Genomic DNA, 25,080 nt, shown 5'->3' on the forward strand with positions numbered 1-25,080 from the left:
TCACTGAAGAATCTGCACTATTGCCAACTTTGCACTGAGCCACCTACTCTATTGTCAACACTACACTATGCTCCTTAGCCTCTCACTGCTACTAGTTTGCAACTGTCACTCTGGTTATGGCTGCATCAACTGCCATTAATCCATCCTACTACTTAATATTGTGGACTCCCATAGCCAAGTAATGATCCATGAGGTTGACTCCTCAAGGACCTTGCCCAATCTCTATATCCCTCTAGGGTTACAACACCAAATCACCACACCTCACTCTTGGAGGAAAATATGCGAACATAGCAAAATCTTCCTCTATATTAGAGGAAATATTTTCTATTTCCATGGATGTTGCCTATTAGTCCTGCTTCTCCCACTTGTCCTTCTTCCTGAGAGGACACTGGGTACTGTAGTGGCCAAGCTCACCACACCTGAAGCACTTGACCTTTGATAGGTCCTTCTTCTTCTTCTTAGGCTCCCCCTGTCCTTGACTGGGAGCCTTTGATGTGGGGATCACATTCTCTTCCTCCTTCACACCCTTCAATCCGCTACTACTACTGCCACTGATGTAGCTGTTTAGAAGAGCTCGTCTTAATTCCTCCTACTGCAAATTAGCCCACATCCTTTCCTAACCAGGAAAAGTGTATTTGCACAATATGCTTTGGACAAACACTTACCAGTCCTCCGAGATACTATTTAGTTCCAATTGTATAATCTATGAAGGTTGAGGTGTAGCCCCAATAGCTGCAGGTTTATCTTAGACTTCCTGAATCTCGGTGAGGAAGGGATCTATGCCTTATCCCTTTTGCATCCTAATACATCTCATATTTTCTTCTAGGAACATCTTTTGTTGCTCGAAAGTGCCTTGATATAGCGTGGAGAGAGCATCCCAAATATTTTTGGCCATTCCCTTGGCCGCTATATGTGAGACTATATGATATTAGACTCCATCTAAGATCAACCGCTTTGCCCTTTTCATCTCCTTCCTGTATTCTTTGAGCTGATTTTCATCCCACGGAATTGTCACCGCATTATCTATGTAGGCTTTCAAGCCATATTCATCTAGAAGGAAGGACATCCTAGCCTTCCAAATGTTATAGTTGGAAGCTCCATCCAACCTATCTTGATCTCTAAGCCCAGTTGTGGCCATCTATGATCACAGAACTCCCTCTTTCCTTGTGCTTGGCTACTACTCCGCTACTTGCACTCCCTTCTAGAATGCATGGATATGCTAGCTGCTACTACCAATCTGCCTCAGAAAATCGAACTTGTGAGACTTGAAGTTCCCTGAGAGAAATTTTCCCTTTGTGCATGTGCTTTTCTCTTCCACCCAATGTTGATTTTACTACTGCAAAACCCTCTGTGTCCAACTAGAAATGTGGCTTGAGGAGTCGCGACCCAAGGGCATATAAGCCATCAAAGTCACCTAGGGATCGCACATGACCTGGGCCACACCAACCCTATACTGATTGGATTTTTTAGCATGTCTCCTCCCCCTAACACATGGCACAACTATCCCTTGTGAGGTATGATCTTGGGTTACCTTGCTGACGGGACCCATCCTCAGCGAGTTGTGCTAGTGGGACTTGACCCTAGAAATGAAATTTTCATAAATAATGACATTTTCATAAATATGGAGATTTGATGTGTGTATCGGTTTTCATAAATATTGAGATTTGATGTTTGTACTATTATGACACTTGGTGGCAAATAGATTTTTTTATTTTCATAAATAATGAAATTTTCATAAATATTGAGATTTGATGCATGTACTATTATGACACTTAGTGGCATGTAGAATTTTTTTGATTTTTTATTTTTAAAATAAATTTTATTTCTGACAAATTCTATTTATAACCCCATAAAATTAGTCATTTCATTAATAAAAAAAAAAGAAATCAAATTTCAAAAATTTCAATTTTTTTTTTTAATTTTCAAAATATTTAGTTTAATAATTATCTTTTTCAAAACTTTAATAAACTTTATAATTTTTTTTTAAATATTAACTAATTAAAAAACAATCCATTTTCATTGTAAAACAAGAGCCACATGGTGGCAATGTCACTGCTTTTGCCCACATGGCTCTTGCCTTTTCTTTTGTGGTTTGTAATTATTAGCTACTTGTTTAGGTAGCGAAGTGTTTATGTATCATATTGAATATGAAAAAACCTACCAGTATAAAATGTGTATCCTTCGAGTTCCTTTTTTCATCTGAAGTCTAAATAAATTTAGCTCTTTTCCCATACTAATAAACCTATGAGTTAATAGCTATGGATTGATATTGTTCTTAACAATTCATCTAAATTCTTTCCACTCCCAATACAAAATCCAAAAAAAATTGTGTTCTAACATTTTATTTTAGTTTTTAAAGTATATTTTTCAATCAATTCATTCAACATTTAATAAAAATGAATCCAAATCACAAATTTTAAGTGCCATGTCTATATAATCCATCTACATTAGAATTTTTAAAAATTGTAAATCTATTTATATTAAAAAAAAAAAAAAAAAAAACTAAACGGACTGTGCGGTGAAAAAAATAAAATTGAAAAAGAATGGAAAATTTAGCTTAATTTACAATTCTAATTTACTAAATAATTAAATTACAAAGAAACAAAGACATTGCCTGAACATTTTGTCATCGGAGAGGCATTGTGGACACGTAACGGAGAAAAACAAATTTTAGGATGGTTTGAAAAAATTGAAAACTCAAATAGTGAGCACGATACAGAACGATGGTGAGCAAGAGAAGCACCTGCATCAAGGTGCTTGCATGTGGCAAGAGTGGCATTGATGCTTCAGAGCTCTCTTGCACTATAGATTGTAAAAATCAAAATAACTGTCGAGAGGGTTTTTATTTTTATTTTAATCCGATGCAAAATATATCTAAAAGCACCACATTTTTTTAAAATTAAAAAATAATGTTGTGCATTTCTTGAGACGCCCTAGAGCATTTCTGTATAGGTACCACATCGATGTTGTGTTTTTACTATAACACCACTATTTTTTTAGAATTTAAAAACCGCTTAGCGGTGCTCTTTAGAAGATGCCCTGAGGCGTTTTGTTAAGCTTACCCATCAAGGCTTCATTGGAGAATAACACTGCATTTCTATGAAGTTTTAAACTATAGTGGTGCGCCTTATTGGTATGCACCGAGACATTTTACAATGTGAAGGGCATTAGTGCTATCGACTATTCAAGCATCGGTGCTTTATCTTATCTAACGCATTGTGTTTTTTTTTTATTTTATAAAAATAAATTTTCGACAGTGCACCATGTTATTTGCAACACCGGTGCTTGTATGGATAGTGAAGCACTAATGCATTTGTAGAATTTAGACTCACCGTTCAAAAAAACATCCACTAAAACATTCATCGCCCACCTTCACTAGTGACCTCCACTACAAAAAGATTTTTGGGCTATTTTTATAGGGGCTCCCGCAAAAATCTCCGCTAGAAGGTATTTTCCTTTTAGTGGAAAGTGACGCAACAATCATAGTTCATGGTGTCACACCAAAAGTGTCAAAAGTGTGTGAACAGTGAAAACTTACTAGAAGAAAATTATTGTATAAAATTACTATTTCTTAAATAATAAAAAATCAACATATTATTAAAAATTATACTTTCAAATTTAAAATAATAATAATAATAACAATTAAACTACCTACTAAATAAATTCATTTTCGTTCAAAACCCTCACTCTAACCAAAGCTAAGCTAAAATGAAAAGCTTACAAGGATCAGTACAAATTCACTAAACCAACTAAAAAATCAAGGAAAGAGAACATGTAATTTATGCTTGTTAGGAAGGGCACAAACATGTTGGTTGGATAATTTGTAGAAAATGTTGTACGATTCAACTTTTATACTAGAAATTGTTGTTTGTACAACATAAAAATGAACATGGAATTTAAATGAGCCATGCGTTATCTTGTTGACACTTATTATTCGACCGAAAATAAGTAATGCATTTTACACTGTTGCCATATATACTATTCTAAATAATGGAAGTGAGATCAATTATGGAATGGTAGAGCCAAGGTTTGGGGCTTTTAGTCATATTAAAGTGGAATCAATTGATGAAAAGAGATAGCACTTTCGCCTTTATCCATGTTAGATTTAAAATATTTTGAAATCTATTAATTTAAGTGTTGAAAATAGTAAGAATTGATTCAAAATTATTTTTAAAAAGTACTACAATTTCAATAAACAAATTGATTATTAAGCAAAGTGAATTACTCATAACACGGTTAAATTAAATACATTCAAAAGGCGAAAAAAATTACACAGAGACCAAATTGATCAAGCATAAATTAAATAGCACAATATCAAACTTGACTATCTTCTCGTAACACGAGCTTTTGTCATAAGTTTTGAATGCCTACAACTATTAGAGTAATAGAATAGATTTGTGCTTCCCTTGGACTTGGTGTTTTAGTAAACGTGTAATGTCTGTCTTCGAGGATCCTGTGATATCATGAATTGATTTGTTTCTCAACCTTTGGGTGTCATTAATGTGTCGGTTGGTATTAATAGAATTAAAAATTGCCATGCCATACATAGATTTTGGTTGAGAGTCTCTTGGGTTTTGAAGTAAATGTTGGAGTCTTATTATTGAGCATGTTGAACATATTGAAGAGACTAAGAGGCTTTTTATTGGGAATTCTGTACAAATAGTAGCCAATGAATGTAAATGGTGTAATAGAGTGTAATCTCGATTTTAATGCAGTTATGATCAACAATTCCATTCTATGTATTGACCCAATTTCGAATACGAATTTTGTGTTCCCAACCTTCATCGATGTAAATAAAGTCCAAGATGAAGCTAGTGAAACTCAAATTTACCATATCGAATTAAGCTTAAAGAAGAGTCAGATTTAGCTATTTAACCTAGAGATCAAGAAGAGGCGAAACTTTTGTTTCCTCCATTTTAGTTGCGAGTGACAAATAGGCAATCGATAATTGCTCAAGTGACAAGCCTACACCTTGTTGTTTATCAATAATTTAAAGAAAGCTTAATGTCTTTTGTGGACGCTGCTAATGCAATGAAAAACTTGAGAATGGACATTTCGAAGGGAGGCTTATTCGTAACTCATCGCAAGAATCGATCTAGGTAATTGACAGATAAATAAGCTATAAGCGGTCTGAAATTGTAATGAGATTGAATATATAAACAAAGAAAATCCCAGTTCTCGAAAACCCTTGGAAAATTCAAGGACAAAGATTAGGCAGAAGGAAATTCCCAACCCACTTTTGCTTGTAAAATAGGTGGAATGGACTTCGGTACAATTTTTTAAACTACCCTTATTTTCTTCGGTACAAATTTGTCTTTTTCCTATATTTTTAGCCTACCACGTGTATGTCATCCAAAACTCTATAGGGGTGATTGGAAAAGAAGTGTAGTAGTATCATGTATATATTATTATTATTATCCAATGTTAAGGTCACAGTCAAGTCAGACATCACATTGGTGTATGAGATCCCTTTGTTTGTGGGACAAGGGACCCACTTCGGCACCGTGATTTGACTATTTAATCGACTAAAATATACATATTATACCCCTATGTTTTGAACATGTGACCTCTTAAGAAGAAACACATACTCTTAACCATTAAACCCACCCAAACTGCAAATTTAAATCTACATCCATACTCTTAATATAATGGAGCATCCATTTACATTGTCCACGAAGTTAACCAATACTGCCAGACATGTGGATTTGCGTAAGATTGGCGCCAAAATGGATTGCAAAAAGAAGAAAGTTCACATAGCGGTATTCCCCTCGGCGGGAATCGGGCAGCTCATTCCCTTCTGCGAGTTTGCCAAGCTCATGACCTCCCGCCATGGTTTCTCCATAACTTTCATCACACTCTCTTCATCTCACACTGCTTACACAGAGTCTCTCAAGTCTTCAGGATTGGGCATCCACTTCATCCAGCTTTCGGATGTCAAGATGGATTCCAATGATGAAATTGATGGGAAACCCTCGGTATTCAAATTAATGAACAAATCCAAAGGCGCAGTGGAACATGCTCTGAGGACCCTGTTGAGCGATTCATCTAACCCGGTAAGTGCTTTCATTACAGGCCTATTTTGTAGCAACATGCTGGAGGTGAGCACTAACCTGAACATTCCCAGTTATATTCTTTTCTCTTCATCTGCTTCATTTCTTTGACTCATGCTCCAGCTTCCAACAATGGATCTGGAGATGAAAGATTTGGATGGCCCTGTCAAGGTACCAGGATTTCCATCCATACATTTTGCAGATTGCCCAGATTCGATGAAGGACAAGAATCACCCGCTTTATCCCCTTTTCCTCAGCATTTCATGTCGCATGTTCCAAGCAGATGGGATTTTGATAAACACATTTCAAGAACTGGAGAGCAGTAGAATTCAAACTCTCGTCAATGGCAAGATTCTTCAGAGCCTTGCTGGGATCAGAATGCCCTCAATATATCCCATTGGGCCGATCATTTCTTCTCCAGTTATCTTCATTTCGTTCGGAAGCTTCGGTTTTGTCTCGCGCGGGCAGATTGGGGAGCTCGCCCTAGGGCTGGAAGCCAGCATGCAACGTTTTCTGTGGGTTCTCCGAATACCTCCCCATGATTATAACCCAGACCTATGTGCGCTGCTACCCCCGGGTTTCGAACACCGGACCAAGGATCGTGGCCTAGTGGTCACTTCTTGGGTTCCCCAAATTTCTATTCTCGCTCACCTATCTAGCGGCGCTTTTCTGAGTCACTGTGGTTGGAACTCTGTGCTGAAGAGCATTCGGTATGGGGTTCCCATGATTGCTTGGCCCCTTCGAGCGGACCAAAAGGCCAACGCCGCCTTTCTTGTTTACGACATTAAAACTGCGGTCGCAATTCAGCGGCGAGCAGATGGGATTGCAACGAAACAGGAAGTTGTGAAAGCCGCGAGGGACGTGATGGAAGGAGAGAATGCAAAGAAAAAGAGGGCAAGAGTGAGAGAAATAAAGGAGAGGGACATAGCATCTCTGGCAGATGGTGGAAGCTCTACCCGCGCTGTCCCGGCCGTGGCGGCTCTGGGGAAGAAAAAACCATGGTCGGCTCAACGAAATCTGTAAAAAGAAACCCTGGACTGTTTCTGGTGTGTAATGGGTGAAAGGTTTCGAGTTCGATTTCCCGGGCTCCCTTTTGACCGTTGCTTTTTCTTAATATAAGAGATACGAACATATATACATATATGCCAATGTTATTCCGTATTAACCCTAATTGTGGTTACATGACAGTGCTATATCTTTAAATGAAATGATTTCAAAAAGAGATTTCGATCTGTACGTCCTTTAGTAATAAGAATATTAGATAACGGTGGGAACCATACTTGTGATTTACAGATGTGTAATTTGGTTCATAAATATTTCTTTTAAAAATTATATCACTTCAAAATAATTAATTTAATTTGGGAATTCTAATTTTAATATTATTTTTAACTTATTATTTTTAACTTATTATTTTTAACTTATTTTACAAAGAAAATTGAATTAATAAAATTATCACTTAAAATAATTAACTTAATTTAGGAATTCTAATTTTAATATTCTTTTAAATTTATTCTACAATGAAAACTGAATTAATATATGAAAAGATTAATAAGAACATAGGATTGTCCATATAGTTAGAAGGAATAGTGTTTCCTCTTCATTCAAACTTGGATCATTAGAAATTATCTTGGTTTGGTTAAGGATCCTATTGCTCTGAAGGATATGAAAGGAGTTTCCCTGGTTTTATGCTCCTTGGGTATTTTCCTTATATTGGAGAAACGGGTCAATCAATTAACCAAAGGATCCATGAGCAAACTGCAGACATAAGGCATAATTGTTCCCGCTCTTTGGCTCTTGCTAACCATGCGAAGAAATCTAAACAACACGTCTGTATTGAGGATTCCAGAGTCATTGCTAGGGTTGATCATTTTCACCATAGGAAGCTTAGGGAGGCTATCGAAATTGAAAGGCATGCTAGAAATCCCAACAGAGACGATGGTTGGAAATTGAGTAAGAGTTGGATTCCAGCCCTATCCTCATGATCCTCTTGTCTCTGTCCTTGTATATTTTCCTTCCCTCCCCCTTTTTTTCCTTTATATATTTTATCTTATTATTATTTAACATAATTATAATTATTCTCAATCTCCTAAGTACTTTATTTTATTATAAATTCCCTCTCTTTTTCTTCATTGATAGCATATATTATCCCTTATCTTTAACTTAATTAATATATGCTATTGAACTCTTAATTGCTTCATTAGCATATGATATTTTGGATCTAACTCTTAATATTTTAAATCTCAACTCCTCTTTACCTTATTCTTTTTAGTATATAATAGTTTAGATCTAAACCTCATTAGTATTTAATAGTTTTATATTCTCCTAACAACTGTTGTTAGTGATATTTATAGGTTATTCTTAACCATCTTAAAAAAATTTAGAATATTCTTAACAATACTAATTTATAACTAAATCTATAATAATAAATAATTCCTATCCCCTTTTAGAATATTTTGAATCCTACCCTTAACCACTCTTAACCTTATAACCTGATTATTGATTAAAATTATATAACTACTATTTTTATTTTATTATTATATAATCTCCCATCCTCTTTTTATTAAAGAATTTTTTCTAACTTTCTTAACAACTCATTACTATTATTTATCATATCAACTAATTTATAACTATATTTAGAATAACTAAATTATTAAATAATTCCATTATAACTTTTAGAATTTCTATTTACCTAATCTTCGACTGCTAGGTTTTCAATGACTGACTTTGGGTTAAGATGCATCCTTGCTATTTATTCTTTAAGACTGTATGTTTTTCCCACATTGATGCATCCTTGCTATTTATTCTTTAAGATTGTATGTTTTTCCCACATTGATACATCCTTGCTATTTATTCTTTAAGATTGTATGTTTTTCCCACGTTAGTTGGCTGGAAACGATGACCAAATCCTAGTGATTAGTTGGCTGGAAACGATGACCAAATCCTAGTGATGTGATTAATCTGAAAGACATTTATCTACAATATGGACCAAATCCTAATAATGTGATTAATCCTAAAGACATTTATCTACAATATGGATCACAAAAGTCTCATATCTAACATAATAAAAAGATTATTAAAACTTAAAAAAAATAAAAGAAATTATAAGAAAGAAAAGAAATTTTGTAAATTTTATTGAAAATTATAAACAATTTATTAATAATTAGAATAATTAAATCATTCATAAAATAATAAAAAATTAAATTATCAAATATTTAGATTATGATTACATTATATTAAAATTAAAACATCTCAAAAAATTCTAATATTATTAATATTTTTACTTAAATAAACAATAAACTAAAAGAATAAAAAATTAGAATATAATAAGGTCAGGTCTATAATTTTAATATAATAAGAAATTATAATATTATTATTTATTTTAATAAATATTATTATATAAATAATGATTTATAAAAAGATGTTGCAATTTTTTTTTTAATTTAATAATAATGTAATATATAAAAATGAAAGTTAGAGGATGAATACATAATAAAAATTACGAACTACTAGCGGGTTATTCCAGGTGGTGTAGTTTTCCTTGAATAACGGTGATGAGTCAACTTGCATTCGCGGATAGCCGCTAGACATGGTTGTCCTCACTGTTGGTTTGACAACTGAGTTATGATAGGTTTTCCCACCCTGTTAAAAAAAATGAAAAAATATTATATAACAATAAAAGAATAACAAGAAAAGTATAAAATACCACACAAATATAGATTAAAATGATATCAAAATACCAAAGAAAGACATAAACAGGACCACGAAAGAAAAAATTATGAATGGGAGAAAAAAACAAAAAGGAAGAGGCCTGGGACTATAGGGATGAGATCCACGAATTGTTGATCTTCCATCCATCATCCCTATTTAGCAGTATAGACCTTTTTCCCACTTCGATGGCTTCCCTCAATTTACCGTGCTGGACATGATCAATCTTAGTAAGGAACCAGGGATCCTTTAAACATATGTGGTGTTTTTTCTTTTCAACATGTTTAATTAAAGCAGAGAGCACCTAACTTTTGCGTTGGATAGTGATGGGAATTCACATGTAAATATTGTTTAGTGTGAGTTTTTTACGAAAGACCTAGTGAGAGAGAACCATCATCTTTTTTTGAGATCAACACATCAAGGAAGGGCAAACTACCTGTTAATTTTTCCTAGGGCTATATTATTCTTTGCTTTGATAATTGCATTTATTCATTTACACATTAAATTCACCCCATAACAACATAACATTATTCAAATTTACATCGTTATTCAACAACATGTGCAACTATGTAGAAAGAACATTATCATCATCAATGCAACAGAACATAAATGAACAATAGAAGAAAATCATTCACACATACAGACACTAGGATTGGTCAGAGACTAGGGCAAAACCCAATATGGGGAAAACCCTTCAAATTCTTCTTCTTATTAGATTTTCATTGAATGATTCAACAAAAGAGAGTACAATGATCCATATCTTCATCTATACAACTATCCAACAAAAATTAACTAAACAATATACTGAGATGAACCCAACCATGCTCATACTCAACCCTGATTGAGAAACCTGTAATGAACTGTTACTATCTGTAGTCAACTGCCAAACACTGCGATCAACAAGCAAAAAATTTGGACAACTTAAAAACCAAACCCTAGTTTCTAGTCTCATGGAGGACATGCTATGTGAGCGACTGAAAGACTTCATTCGCATGGATGAGCCAGCCAATGAGCGACTGTAGCCTGCAACTGAGACCTAAAACCCGAAAATAGAGATGCAAGCTTGGGACCCTGCAATTTCACCTTCGTATGAACCCATTCCTCCTTGGATCTGCCTCAGACCTGTGTAAACCAAAAAAAAAAAAGACAATAGAAGAATGTCTAATGATAATGTCCAAATGGGGTTGAGGTCACTTATATTTATAGCCTTCCAAGTGTATCGAATTTTCTTTAGGGCCGACCTGGTCAAATATACACATGTGGGCTTATAATACAAAAACACACTTTCCCTTATCCAAATTTGATTATCTTTAGGTCAATTTTGGTCCTCTCGAAAAGAGAAAGTCAATGCAATCATCATCTCCATCAAATGAGCTGGCTAAAGCGGGATTTGGCCCTAGTTTCCAATTTTAACACTCCCTCTCAATTAGGGAGAATTCCACCCGCGTCATGTCATGTGTATCATGTCATCAAATCATATCCAATCTCAAGTATCTCATCATCACGTATCATCATTGTTCATATCGATTCATCTCTTTCTTATTCTTTCTTATCTCTTGATTGTCCTTACTCATATGTTGAACATTCTCGAATCTAAAAGAAGAAGAATTTGACATCATAGGGGAGCTCAATCTACCACCCTCTATCCATTGAAGAACCACTGCTACCACCCATAATCTTTTCCAGTGAGGAGCCTAATGGTACCACCGAGGAAACATGAGCAAGGAGCAAAATCTATGACCCGCATCAACATCAGAGAGCTTAGCTCAATCTAAAACAACATCGGGGAGCTTAATCTCAACCTGAAATCTCATGGGGAAGCTAAACATATACAACCCATATTGAGCAATAGGTGATATAGGGGAGCACATCTCAACCCATCCTATTTCCTATTGATATTCCCAACAATGACCCTTAAGAGTTAATATAGCACTTGCATCATAATCTGAGCTTGGGCTAGATACTCGAATTTCAAAAGGTAACGATCACATGCCCCAAGCCTCCTCAACCCGTTGGCTAGATGGGGAGGGACAATCCCAATAAGCCCAGTTTGTGGGTATGATGCCAACTGTAAACTCTATAAATACCAAGATAAGGGAGCAACATCTCCAACCGTATGGGTAGCAAATAGGGGATCAACATCTCCAACCCTATGGGTAAAAGATAGGGGTGATACCCTATTTTTTAGAGATCCCTCAACCCCATGAGCCCTCCATCTCAATTTCACGCACTGGGAGCTCAGACAGGGGGGAAGAGTTGGCTCAGTGTCCTCGATCAGTGATGCTCTCTATAGATTAGAAATACATCATTGTGCTCATATTTGGTAATCATTATTTCTCAATAACATCAGTCTCCTGTTCACACAAGGCGTCAAATCAAATATAATATTAGAACAAAAAATATATATATCACAAAAAGGATACCATAGTCATCCTCCCTCTCATGGAGGTGTCAGCCGCAGGCCTAAGCTTGTCTCGTATAACAACATTGTCTCAATATATGAAGGTATCTCAGTCCCAACTACATACAATATTCTATGCTAATCAGATTCACTCATTATTATCGCAATGTATCCTTGTCATATTCAAAACTTTCCCAAACAACTTTCTAAAGAGATTTTTCATCTTGCCTCACAGTTGGTCATTTCCACTTTCCAAAAACTCTTCAATAGCTTCACAATATAGCTTCTTGACCATCATGCCATGGTTCTTCATTTCGAACTTCAAAGGCCATATTCTGTTTACTTTGATCATCAGAGGCTCATTACCTGTTGGGAGTAGACCATTAGAATATAAAACCAAAATCAAGGTGATACCTTGGACTACTTTTGAAGTAGAGGTTTGGATCGACACATCATCTTGGCTTCACTAGATAATTCTCAATGCGAACATATCACGATTGGGGATCTTGCTTCATACAATGCTTTCAGTAAAAATAACACTTGACCAAAGAAATATGCTTAACCTTACACACATCAATACTGTGCAATCAAATCAATCAAGTTAGCTTATCAAGCCTTAAATGTTAGATCAACAATGATATCAAAATCATCAATATAATTGTATCGAATTCTTTGGACCAGGTGACAGGTAGAGTTCATATCAAGTCATCCTCTTGATCATAGCATGACTTATTTCTACTACTAAATATGATGGATACATCAGGGACAAGTCATATAATTTTCATGTGTATACTAAGAATGACTCATATAAGTTTAATCCATTCATAGTGATATTGTTGCATATTGAATCACAATTGTTTATACTTCAACCAATGTGTCAAAGCTAATGATGTCAACACATAATATCTATTGAATACCAATATAAGTCACTGAAATTCACTATGCCCATATAGCATTGTTATCAAGGCAAATCATTAGTCGTCAAATCAAATCATTAGTCATCAGGTCAAAACCCAAATTTTCTATCACGGCGAGATCTACAACCCAAAACATATCTCAACTTCAAGTCAAAGTTCTAAATCATTATCAAGCATCATGTTAAAACTCCAATCACTACTTACCTATATCAATCATCCAAATCTAGTCAAACCCTTGCAACTATTATCAAATACTATCATACACAAGACTTAATGGTTAAATCATAATGACGTATTGATATGCATATCCAGGTCACCTGCAAACACAATCTCAACTTCAATTCAAAGTTCTAAATCATTATCAAGCATCATGTCAAAACTCCAAACACTGCTTATCTATATCAATCAGCCAAATCTAGTCAAACCCTTGCAACTGTTATCAAATACTATCATACACAAGCCTTAATGGTTAAATCATAATGACATATTGATATGCATATCCCGGTCACCTACAAACATAAGTTTAGTCAACATATTCACATTATAGTAAGTCAAACGTTAAAACTTCACTCCTCATAGAACTTTCTGTTGTATGATCCATGTTTGTAGGACTGACATCCTTCAGGTGAACTTCTGATTTCATGCACAAAACTTAACTTTTGTGTCCCACAGGAATAATCACACCCATAGGCCTTCTTCTATGCAGTTGAGAGGCTTCAATCACACCCTTAAGCTTGCTTCCATGCAGTCGAGTTTTAGAGTTGCACCCTTAGGCTTGCTTCCATGAGATTGAGGCTTAGAGGAAGGAAAACTCTTTCTTCTTAGACCAGAATTTTGTTGCAAACCAATAATATCAAATATTTGTCTATTCATGTCCATAAATCTTACTTCAACAATAAATAATCTTCTATATATATAATTCAAATGATAATAGGAGTAGTGAACTTATGGAGAGATTACCCCTCTGAATGAGAATCCACTTCAAGCATCTTGATTAAAGTCATCAACTTGTTTATAATACCATCATTCATCAACATATTTGTTAGATCATAAAGTCATACTATATATTTATCATGGTCATATCATGTTAGCATCAACTACTTCACCATTACATCATGACATCAATCTTTCATCAAGGGTTAGTGTCAAATAGCTAATAAGAGTATACTTCAATAATCATGATCACAACATTACTTCTTTGTCACATAACTCAACCCATAAAGTCATGACATTCAATTTTACCATATGCCATAATTACTAAGCGCATCAAAACATAACCATGGTGCTATAGGATAAAATGCACGGTGTATGGAGAATGGAGATACCCTCAAGGGTCTTCCCGGGACCCTTGGCAGACTGTAAGATTATATGCAGCTGTCACAAAGTTTACATGCATGTCCATAAACAATAACTAACTATCAAAGCAAGACAGATTCATTACCTCAAGTCTCCGTGTAGATTTGCTGGAGAGCACAATGCAGCTAGGTGGAAGTCCCTTGAGCTGGCTCCAGATCAAGTCCTACACATAGAAGAGACAAGCATAATCATAGCATACAACCTTGATAACTAATACATGAATATATAAAAGACATCTAGTTACACATAACTAAGCTACTCATGCTAAAAGGTATTGGACAAACAACTAAATGAATGATAGTACCAACACCACAAAGTAGACAATACAACTGCAGTTCTATATTAATGTTGGAAGAGTGATTACAACCATCTATTGCATCAACCTTCTCTTACCCCTCCAGCTCTTCTCTCTCTCTCCCTTCTTACCAACTTCTTATACTTAGATTTGAGATTATGCTCGACAATCAAGTAAGCTATCCTTTCAAATGATCTGACCTTCACCATAGCCCTAGCTTTGCTTATGTAGCAATTGAGTTAGGGTTGCCAAGTTCCTCCATGAGTCTCTTAAGGTAAAAGAAATGATGTTTCCATGCTTTTGAGCTCTTTCCCATTTGCCTCCTTCATTAGGATTAGAAATCCCACAAATAGGTCGAACTTTAGATGTTTCCTTACTTTTTTGAGTAGATTTAGGAGGGAATATAGAGATATTTATGAGTCAATTCGCTCCTTTGACCTCTAGATTCTCATTAGGATCCACTAACGCTGTCCCCGAACCAACAAGTAGAGTTAGTAGGGTCACTAATTCTCCCTTAGGCTTACAGAGAAGCTTTATAAAGCATGTTGTCAGTGTTTAGCCAGCATTAGTGTGGAAACAAGGCTTGTGATCTTGGTCTTTGCTTCAGCTATCATGTATTTCCCCTCTGAGCTGATGAGGGGGTCATTTTGCTGTATAACAGATGCCCCCTAAAGTATGAGATCATAGGCTGTGACAAGGGTCGAAATAATTTACTTAACTGTAATTTTCCTTCTTCGACAAAAAGTGAGGGAGGATCAGAGCTTTGGGTGGTACGGGAAACTTGATACAACACATATATATAAAAGAACTAAAATCATGTCCTGAGTCGGGCATTCCCACGCTCAATAGCTATGTCAGAGTGATTTTCTCATCAAAGAGATATGACGATGCTGGCCGCCGATAAGCAAAATGCAGATCCAGTGTCATAATAGGATCATTTTGATGAGTTGTCTCCAAAAAACAATATACACAACTTGGGAGAGGAAACAAGGCTGAGTGATGCAAGCCTCTACCCAAGGTCTTGATTTCCGCTTCACCGAACAACATAGATCGATACATGTGAATATATGCGTTGATGTCGAACATGCACAAAATCATCTGATTACCAGTCAATAATGGAGACCGTTAATAGACGCGAGGAAGGCCACCAATAATGGTGATGGTCTCCAAGATGCACAGTACAATCTAGCGAGTGTGAAAAAATATTTTTGTCATCGAACACTCGTAGAATCGCTTAACCAAGAGCTAATAATGAGAACTCCTGATCAAACACAAGGTGACCTACCACTAATGTCTGCAAGTACCAAGGCACTAAATGTGTTTTTGGGTTGTCTTCCTAGATAGAGTGTTGAAGTTGATAGGAAGATACCTGTCGAGAGGTAGGCAATAATGTGTCCTACATCAATCGACACGAAACAGGACGAGAATGATTTGTTTTTTGAGGAATCTTTGATCATTGGGTCTAAATGACAGAGGGCATGATGAAAGGATATGCTTGATGGGTTGATGGAGGAAACAAAAGGTTAACCCTTGAACAATAGAAGGCACGACAACGGCTTTAACCATGCAGCACTAGACTCATGAACACCAAAGAGTGTTAGGATACAAAGATGCAAGAACATCAGGGTATTTAGGGTAAACTCATAGGATGGTAGGATTCATATTGAGAGGTCATCACAAGGAAGGTTTATCTGAGGGAGTGCCATGTTCAAGGGAACGACTGCTGCCAAATGATGCTTTCTAATACTGAAATACATTTGTATTGTCCACTTTCCCTTCTGATTAGTTTAGCGAGTCCAGACGGGTAAACTCATCGATCTTTTCATATTTTAAGAGTCTGAAAACGACCACAAAAATAGCTCCCTTGCCCTATCTGATTAGTTTAATGAGTCCAGACAGGCAAACTCGTCGATCTTTTCATTTTTGGAGAGTCTGAAAAGGATAGTAAAAGAACAACTCTATACCTTGTCTGTTTAATTTAATGAGTCCAAACGAGACAACTCGGTGGACTTTTCATATTTAGAGAGTTTGAAAAGATTGTAAAGAATGACTCCAGGGTGGTCCCTTTGTCATAGTTGTTAACCGGGTGCGACAAAAGGTTAATAGTATACACGGATTGATCACTTTTCCGTGAGTTAATCTATTGAATCCGAATAAAGAGAAACCTATTTTCAATAGATGTTGACCTCATTTTGTTATGAGTATGAGGAGACGGACTAGAATAATTTTTTGTCGTGAATTTTTAATGAGTCATGCGACGACAACTCAATACCTTCATCAAATTTTAATGAGTCAAATGAAGAAAACTCAAGGTATATTTTTCAGTTTATTGAGCGAGGAAAAATAGGTAAAAGAATTGCTCATTCCTTCTTCGTAGATTTAACGAGCTCAAAGAAAGGGAAAAACTCGGGGATTTTTCGATTTTAAGAGTGAGAAATGGTCCCAAAAAAGCAAGTGCTCTAGTTGCTGCTGTAGATTTTTAAGGAGCCCGGTGACAAGAACTCGTGCTTTTTCAGTTTAACAAGCGAGAAAAGTACCGAAAAGAATGCTCGGGTCATATTTATAAATGTTTAACAAGCCTAGAGAAAAAACTCAGGATTTTTTCAGTTTTATGAGCGAGAAAAAAGCACCTAAAAAGAATGCTCTAATGATATTTTTCAGTTTAATGAGCTAGAAAAACAACAAAAAAGAGTTGCTCGGACCATTGTCGTATGTGTTTAACGAGTCCAACGATGAAAAACTCAAGGATTTTTCAATTTAAGAGCAAGAAAAAGTCCCAAAAAAGAACATGCTCATATCTTCTTTGTAGTAGTTTAACAAGCCCAAAGAAGGAGACTCGAGGTTTTTTGGATTAACGAGTAAGAAAAATACCACAAAAAGAATGCTCGCTCTTCTTCATGGTAATTTAACGAGCCTGAAGAAGGAGAATCGAGGATTTTTCAGATTAATGAGCAAGAAAAATACCATAAAAAGAATGCTCGACACTTTTTGATCTCATGCTTGACAATAGAAGGGTCCATGCCACGCATTTCCTCATAAGACCAAGGGAAAACATCGCGGAAGTCCTTAAAAGGGTAGTTGAAGCTCGCAATTTCCTCAGGATTGCAATCGGCTCCAACTTGTATATTTTCCACAATGCCTGTCTTGACTGAAATATCAATGGGCAATGTCTTTGAAAGATTACCCATGTTTCCTTTCAAGTCCAAAGTTTGGATAGTAGTATATGGTGAGGAAATGATTTCAGGTGCGTCAGATGATAGGATTCGAAGGGGCATCATGTTTGAATCAGATATCGAAAAACGATGGTGCGAGTCCTCCCAAAGGTCCTTCTTCTAAACTCATGATCTCTATAATAGCTTCGTCCTTAGGTAGGACTTGATTGAGGGGATCGAAAGAAGGAGCAGCTATGGGAGGGACGGTGGTACCGTTGGCCATGACCAAAGTGACCGGAGACTCGGATGCAAATTGAATGTCCTGGTAGGCCAATTCAGCTGGTGACAATGGCATTTGTTCTCCGTAAGTGTCAATGTCTGAAGGGGCCAGGAGGATCCGAGGATCGGTCAGATCGTGAGGAATGGATGAAACCATAGAGATTGTCTGTGGAACTGTGGGCGGAAGAAGAGGGAAACAACCCATTAGGGAAGAGCCCTTCAATAGACCAATACCAATATTGGCGTAAGAGTCAAGTACACCACCCACTAAGGGTGCAGAGCTGCTAGGTACCGAGGAGTAATATGGGGTGCAAAAGGACAGCTGGTCCATTGTGACTATCTTTCCATCTAAGGGAAATAGGATGATATGGAAGACCAAAGACACAATGGAATTCATGGCATAAGTCCAATTGCGGCCCAAAAGCAGATTATAGTCGAGTTTATCATCCATGACTTCGATATCCACTGTTACCATTTTCCCACTCAGAGTGATAGGGTAATCGACAAGGTAACCTTTTGGGATGAAAGTGTGGTCGTCGAAAGCTTTAAGGGAATTCGATGGCGGGGATAGGGTTGGAGAACCCAAAGCGAGCCAACATGAAGTTGACATGATGCAGGTAGAAGCACCTTCATCGATGACAGTTCTATGTATACCTTTACCTTTCGAAAAGATTTGCACCTGAAATGCAAGCTGGTGGGAAAGGGGAGGTTTACATTTTTCCATGTTGAAAATTGCAAGCATGGAATCCTGTGGGTCGATACCACCAATAACCGAAATCAAAGCTTTCCTTTGTGCTGGACATGTTTGTAATACTTCGAGCACCAACATAGTCGACGACGCTTGTGCCAAGTCTTCTATAATGCTGTAGTTTTGGGTGGCACGTGCAGATGTATTGTGCATTGTGCGTCGAAGTGCCCCTTTAGGGGGGCGAATCACAAGGTCAGCAACCGGCCTTTCGATATGAAAATCGTTGGGCGGCGGTGGGTTTTGACTTGAGGAAGGTTCCTCTGCATGAGCAACAGGAGCTCCATAGGATTTGGCTCTTGTTTGTAGATCTACCATTTCAAAGGTGTAAACGGTAGAGGGTCCTTCACCAGCTGAAGGATGCTGCAAACTGTTGAAAAATGTGCAACAAGAAATGCTAAATTTATGAAGTGCTAAAAATATAACTGCTAAAAGTAGCACTTCTAAAATTAGCAGTTTGGCCAATGAGAATTTTGGCCACCTTGGGTGAGAGGTGAAACTGATAAAAATAACATCTTCTAAAAATAGCATTTCTGAGTCCCTTCCTATTTATAGCAGTCCTTGGTCTATCTATAGGAAGTAAATTTGAATTTGGTCTTACCAGCAGTTTGGAATATTAATTAATTAATTCTCCATGAGTTAATTAGTTATGGAAAAGCAAACTGAAGTCTTTGTGAGAACATGCAATTATTTCTCCACTAATTGGGGAATGTGTCCTTGATTTGCTCCACTGATTGAGGAATTAAGGATGAGTTCTATATTGAGAGGATCAGTTGACTTAGTTTAACTTAGTCAAGTTTAGTTAGATTAATTTAACAAGTTGTTAAATTAATGAGATATAGTTTGTTGATGCTTGCATGCATGTGACAACTATTATTTTCAGATAACTGTGTATTCACTCATGGATAACTGATGCATGTCAGTTTAGACAGAGACCCAGTTGAGATTAGAGAAGGGACAGTGTACTATCAGTTGGATGAATATTTTTACTATAAAGGAAGCTCATCAATGATGAGGATTTATCTCCTTCAGGTTTGTGCAGTTAGATCAGAGGTTAGTGAGTGTGTGAAGAGGCCAATTCACACAGGTGGCAGCACTGGACCCCAAGGAAACTGCACAAGTAAATAGAAGGCTTGGAGGGCAGAGGAGAAGGTTTGTGAAAATCCTTTGACTGTCTATGAGCAGCAAAGGGATTGTACTGAGAGCTGGATAGCTTCTTAGCTAAAGCTTTGTGTAATCTGGACTATATTTCCACTTGTATGATAATACAGAGATGGGGTTTTAGGCAGGTGCTTTCCCCGGGTAAATTATTCTGTGTTGTGTGTGATTGATTCCTTCTTATTAGTTATATGTGTTCTTATTGATGTTGCTCATGGTTGATTAAGCTTTCGCTAAATTGTTTGTAGAAGTAGATCAAGTGTTTTGCTTTAGTACATTGCATTACCAGGTGATCTACAGGTGGGAATTTCTACATGGTATCGGAGCTAGCTGATTTGTAGGAAAAGTTCTACATGGTATCAGAGCTAGTTGACTTGTAGAAAAATTCTACAAAATTCTACATGGTATCAGAGCACAGGGGATCAAGGAGAGAACAGTATACTAAGAGGAGATTTCAAAGTTTTGAGTTTTGGGCCGAGAGTTTGCAGAGTAAATCAGAAAATTTTTGTACATAATTTTCAGAAAAAAATTGCAGATTTGGATTCCTTGTGGAAAAATACCCAAATTAAAAAAAAACATCGTATGAATCGGAGTTTGGATGAGGAAGATATCGTTGATTTAAAATCAGCTCTTTTTCTAGAAAATTTCGTGACGACGGGAAAGTGGAAATAGTTTGGTGTGCTAGCCAAGAACCTGTATGCACTTGAGGTACAAGATGCATGCAAAGATTTGAGGAGCAAGGCAAAGGTTAGATACTTGGTGGTTGAGAGGGAGAGTAAATTACCTCTTAACATGCAGCACCAGAAGAAGTCTCAGATGATTGTGGAGGAGCCACGATTGGTGAAGCAACTTCAGGAGGTTGTGGAGCAGCCACAACTGGGGAAGTTGAGAGGAGACATAGTGGAGGCATCCACTCATGTAGAGACCTCTAGTAGGGGGAAACTTCAAGCCAGGTTGGCAGAGGGATCACATGCAACCATACCTCCAGGTAGGAGGTGGGGCGATATAGAGTGATCGTCCCAAGGAGGAGGGGTAGGATCCTTGAGGTACCCAAACTCTTGGATGAGACCTTGCTATGGGAGCCCTAATGTGGAGTAGTAAGAAGTGAATGATTGGGTAGAGACAGATGTGGATGAAGCGGCAGAGAGAGCTACAGTGCAGGGAATGCCAAGACAGCGCAGAGCATGCAGGGTGCAACAATGCAAGAGGCACAAGTGTGTTGCACAGTGCAGGGTAGCACAGAGAAGGGTGCAACGGTGCGAGATGCATGGAGATGTTGCAGTAGCGCAGAGGTCAGAGAGGGAGCACTTGTCAGTAGCAGGTAGAGCTTCAGCATCAGAGTATGTTTCTAGCCCAACAAAGTGGTCAGTTGGGAGTTTTTTGTTCCAAGTGTTGCTGGAGCAACCGCACTTGGTAGATATGTTGCATGCAGAACATTCTAGAGTTACAGGATTAGGTTCAAGAGGAAGTCTTTCTTCTTGAGAGGGAGTGTTGAAAAATGTGCAATAGGAAATGCTAAATTTAGGAAGTGCTAAAAATAACACTTCTAAAAATAGCAATTTAGCCAATGAGCATTTTGGCCACCTTGGGTGAGAGGTGAAACTGCTACAAATAGCATTTCTGGGCCCCTTCCTATTTATAGCAGTCCCCGGTCTATCTATAGGAAGTAAATTCAAATTTGGTCTTACCAGCAGTTTGGAATATTAATTAATTAATTCTCTATGAATTAATTAGTTATGGAAAAGCAAACTGAAGTCTTTGTGAGAACATGCAATTATTTCTCCACTAATTGGGGAATGTGTCCTTGATTTGCTCCACTAATTGAGGAATTAAAGATGAGTTCTATATTGAGAGGATCAGTTGACTTAGTTTAACTTAGTCAAGTTTAGTTAGATTAATTTAACAAGTTGTTAAATTAATGAGATATAGTTCGTTGATGCTTGCATGCATGTGACAACTATTATTTTCAGATAACTGTGTATTCACTCATGGATAACTGATGCATGTCAGTTCAGATAGAGACCCAGTTGAGATCAGAGAAGGGACAGTGTACTATCAGTTGGACGAATATTTTTCCTATAAAGAAAGCTCATCCATGATGAGGATTTATCTCCTTCAGGTTTGTGCAGTTAGATCAGAGGTTAGTGAGTGTGTGAAGAGGCCAATTCACACAGGTGGTAGCACTAGACCCCAAGTAAACTGCACAAGGAAATAAGAGGCTTGGAGGGCAGAGGATAAGGTTTGTGAGAAGCCTTTGACTGTCTATGAGCAGCAGAGGGATTGTACTGAGAGCTGGATAGCTTTCGAGCTAAGGCTTTGTGTAATCTGGACTATATTTCCACTTGTATGATAATACAGAGATGGGGTTTTAGGCAAGTGTTTTCCCCGGGTAAATTCTTCTGTGTTGTGTGTGATTGATTCCTTCTTATCAGTTATATGTGTTATTATTGATGTTGCTCATGGTTGATTAAGCTTCTGCTAAATTGTTTGTAGAAGTAGATCAAGTGTTTTGCTTTAGTACATTGCATTACCAGGTGATCTACAGGTGGGAATTTGTACATGGTATCAGAGCTAGCTGATTTGTAGGAAAAGTTCTACATGATATCAAAGCTAGCTGATTTGTAGAAAAATTCTACAAAATTCTACATGGTATCAGAGCATAGGTGATCAAGGAGAGAACAGTCTACTGAGAGGAGATTTCAAAGTTTTGAGTTTTGGGCCGAGAGTTTGCAGAGCAAATTTGAAAACTTTTATATAAAATTTTCAGAAAAAATAGCAGATTTGGATTCCTTGCGAAAAAATACACAAATTTAGAAAAAAAATCAGTTGAATCGGAGTTCGGATGAGGGAGATATCGCTGATTTAAAATTAGCTCTTTTTCTAGAAAATTTTGTGACGACGGGAAAGTGGAAATAGATTGGTGTGCTAGCCAAGAACTTGTATGCACTTGAGGTACAAGATGCATGCAAAGCTTTGAGGAGCAAGGCAAAGGTTAGATACCTGGTGGTTTAGAAGGAGAGTAAATTACCTCTCAACATGCAGCGCCAGAAGAAGTCTCATATGATTGTGGAGGAGCCACGATTGGTGAAGCAACTTCAGGAGGTTGTGGAGCATCCACAACTGGGGAAGCCGAGAGGAGACATAGTGGAGGCATCCAATCATGCAGATACCTCCAGTAGGGGGAAACTTCGACCTAGGTGGGCAAAGGGATCACATGCAAGCATACCTCCAGGTAGGAGGTGGGGCGATATAGAGTGATTGTCCCAAGGAGGAGGGGCAGGATCCTTGAGGTACCCAACCTCTTGGATGAGACCTTGCTACGGGAGCCCCGATTTGGAGTAGCAGGAAGTGACTGATTGGGTAGAGACAAATGTGGATGGAGCGGCAGAGAGAGCTACAGTGCAGGGAATCCCAAGAAATCACAAAGCATGCAAGTTGCAGCAATGCGAAAGGCACAAGTGTGTTGCACAGTGCAGGGTAGCACAGAAAAGGGTGCAACGGTGCGAGATGCATGGAGATGTTGCAGTAGCGCAGAGGTCAGAGAGGGAGCACTTGTCAGTAGCAGGTAGAGCTTCAGCATCAGAGTATGTTTCTAGCCCAACAAAGTGGTCAGTTGGGAGTTTTTTGTTCCAAGTGTTGCTGGAGCAACCGCACTTGGTAGATATGTTGCATGCAGAACATTCTAGAGTTACAGGATTAGGTTCAAGAGGAAGTCTTTCTTGTTGAGAGGGAGTGTTGAAAAATGTGCAACAGGAAATGCTAAATTTAGGAAGTGCTAAAAATAGAACTGCTAAAAATAACACTTCTAAAAATAGCAGTTTAGCCAATGAGCATTTTGGCCACCTTGGGTGAGAGGTGAAACTGCTAAAAATAGCATTTCTGGGTACCTTCCTATTTATAGCAGTCCCTGGTCTATCTATAGGAATTAAATTCGAATTTGGTCTTACCAACAGTTTGAAATATTAATTAATTAATTCTACATGAGTTAATTAATTATGGAAAAGAAAACTGAAGTCTTTGTGAGAACATGCAATTATTTCTCCAATAATTGGGGAATGTGTCCTTGATTTGCTCCACTGGTTGAGGAATTAAGGATGAGTTCTCTATTGAGAGGATTAGTTGACTTAGTTTAAATTAGTCAAGTTCAGTTAGATTAATTTAACAAGCTGTTAAATTAATGAGATATAGTTTGTTGATGCTTGCATGCATGTGACAACTATTGTTTTCAAATAACTGTGTATTCACTCATGGATAACTGATGCATGTCAGTTCAAACAGAGACCCATTTGAGATCAGAGAAGGGACAGTGTACTATCAGTTGGATGAATATTTTTCCTATAAAGGAAGCTCATCCTTGATGAGGATTTATCTCCTTCAGGTTTGTGCAGTTAGATCAGAGGTTAGTGAGTGTGTGAAGAGGCCAATTCACATAGGTGACAGCACTGGACCCCGAGTAAACTACACAAGGAAATAGGAGGCTTGGAGGGCAGAGGAGAAGGTTTGTGAGAAGCCTTTGACTGTCTATGAGCAGCAGAGGGATTCTACTGAGATCTGGATAGCTTCCGAGCTAAGGCTTTGTGTAATCTGGACTATATTTCCACTTGTATGATAATACAGAGATGGGGTTTTAGGCAGGTGCTTTCCCCGAGTAAATTCTTCTGTGTTATGTGTGATTGATTCCTTCTTATCAGTTATATGTGTTCTTATTGATGTTGCTCATGGTTGATTAAGCTTCTGCTAAATTGTTTGTAGAATTAGATCAAGTGTTTTGCTTTAGTACATTGCATTACCAGGTGATCTACAGGGGGGAATTTCTACATGGTATCAGAGCTAGCTGATTTGTAGAAAAATTCTTCAAAATTATACAAACCACCGTTTCCCCCTTGTGGGGGTTGGGGTTGGTTTGCAATGAGGTGTTGCTGCTGCTGAGTGGGGAAAGGATTATTAAGGACAACGGGGGTCCTACCAGTATCGTTTTTAGCAATGAAATCGGTGCATTCTTGAAGACGCGAGAAACAATAG

At 37.3% G+C, this 25,080-nt stretch overlaps 1 protein-coding gene and 1 pseudogene across 1 annotated transcript; both read left to right on the plus strand.

Moving 5' to 3' along the window:
* The first annotated feature begins 5,648 nt into the window (after positions 1-5,648).
* On the plus strand, positions 5,649-6,161 carry LOC149166644 (UDP-glycosyltransferase 71K2-like). Its single transcript, XM_089430214.1, has one exon. It carries the CDS (start codon positions 5,649-5,651, stop codon positions 6,159-6,161), a length of 513 nt encoding a protein of 170 aa, XP_089286340.1.
* LOC149166645 (UDP-glycosyltransferase 88B1 pseudogene) lies at positions 5,710-7,168 on the plus strand (annotated as a pseudogene).
* Positions 7,169-25,080: the final 17,912 nt, after the last annotated feature.

Source organism: Pinus tabuliformis, chromosome 5_1, assembly GCF_031772625.1.
Source record: "Pinus tabuliformis cultivar Carrire ecotype Pingquan chromosome 5_1, CPIR1, whole genome shotgun sequence".
Classification (NCBI taxonomy): Eukaryota; Viridiplantae; Streptophyta; class Pinopsida; order Pinales; family Pinaceae; genus Pinus; species Pinus tabuliformis.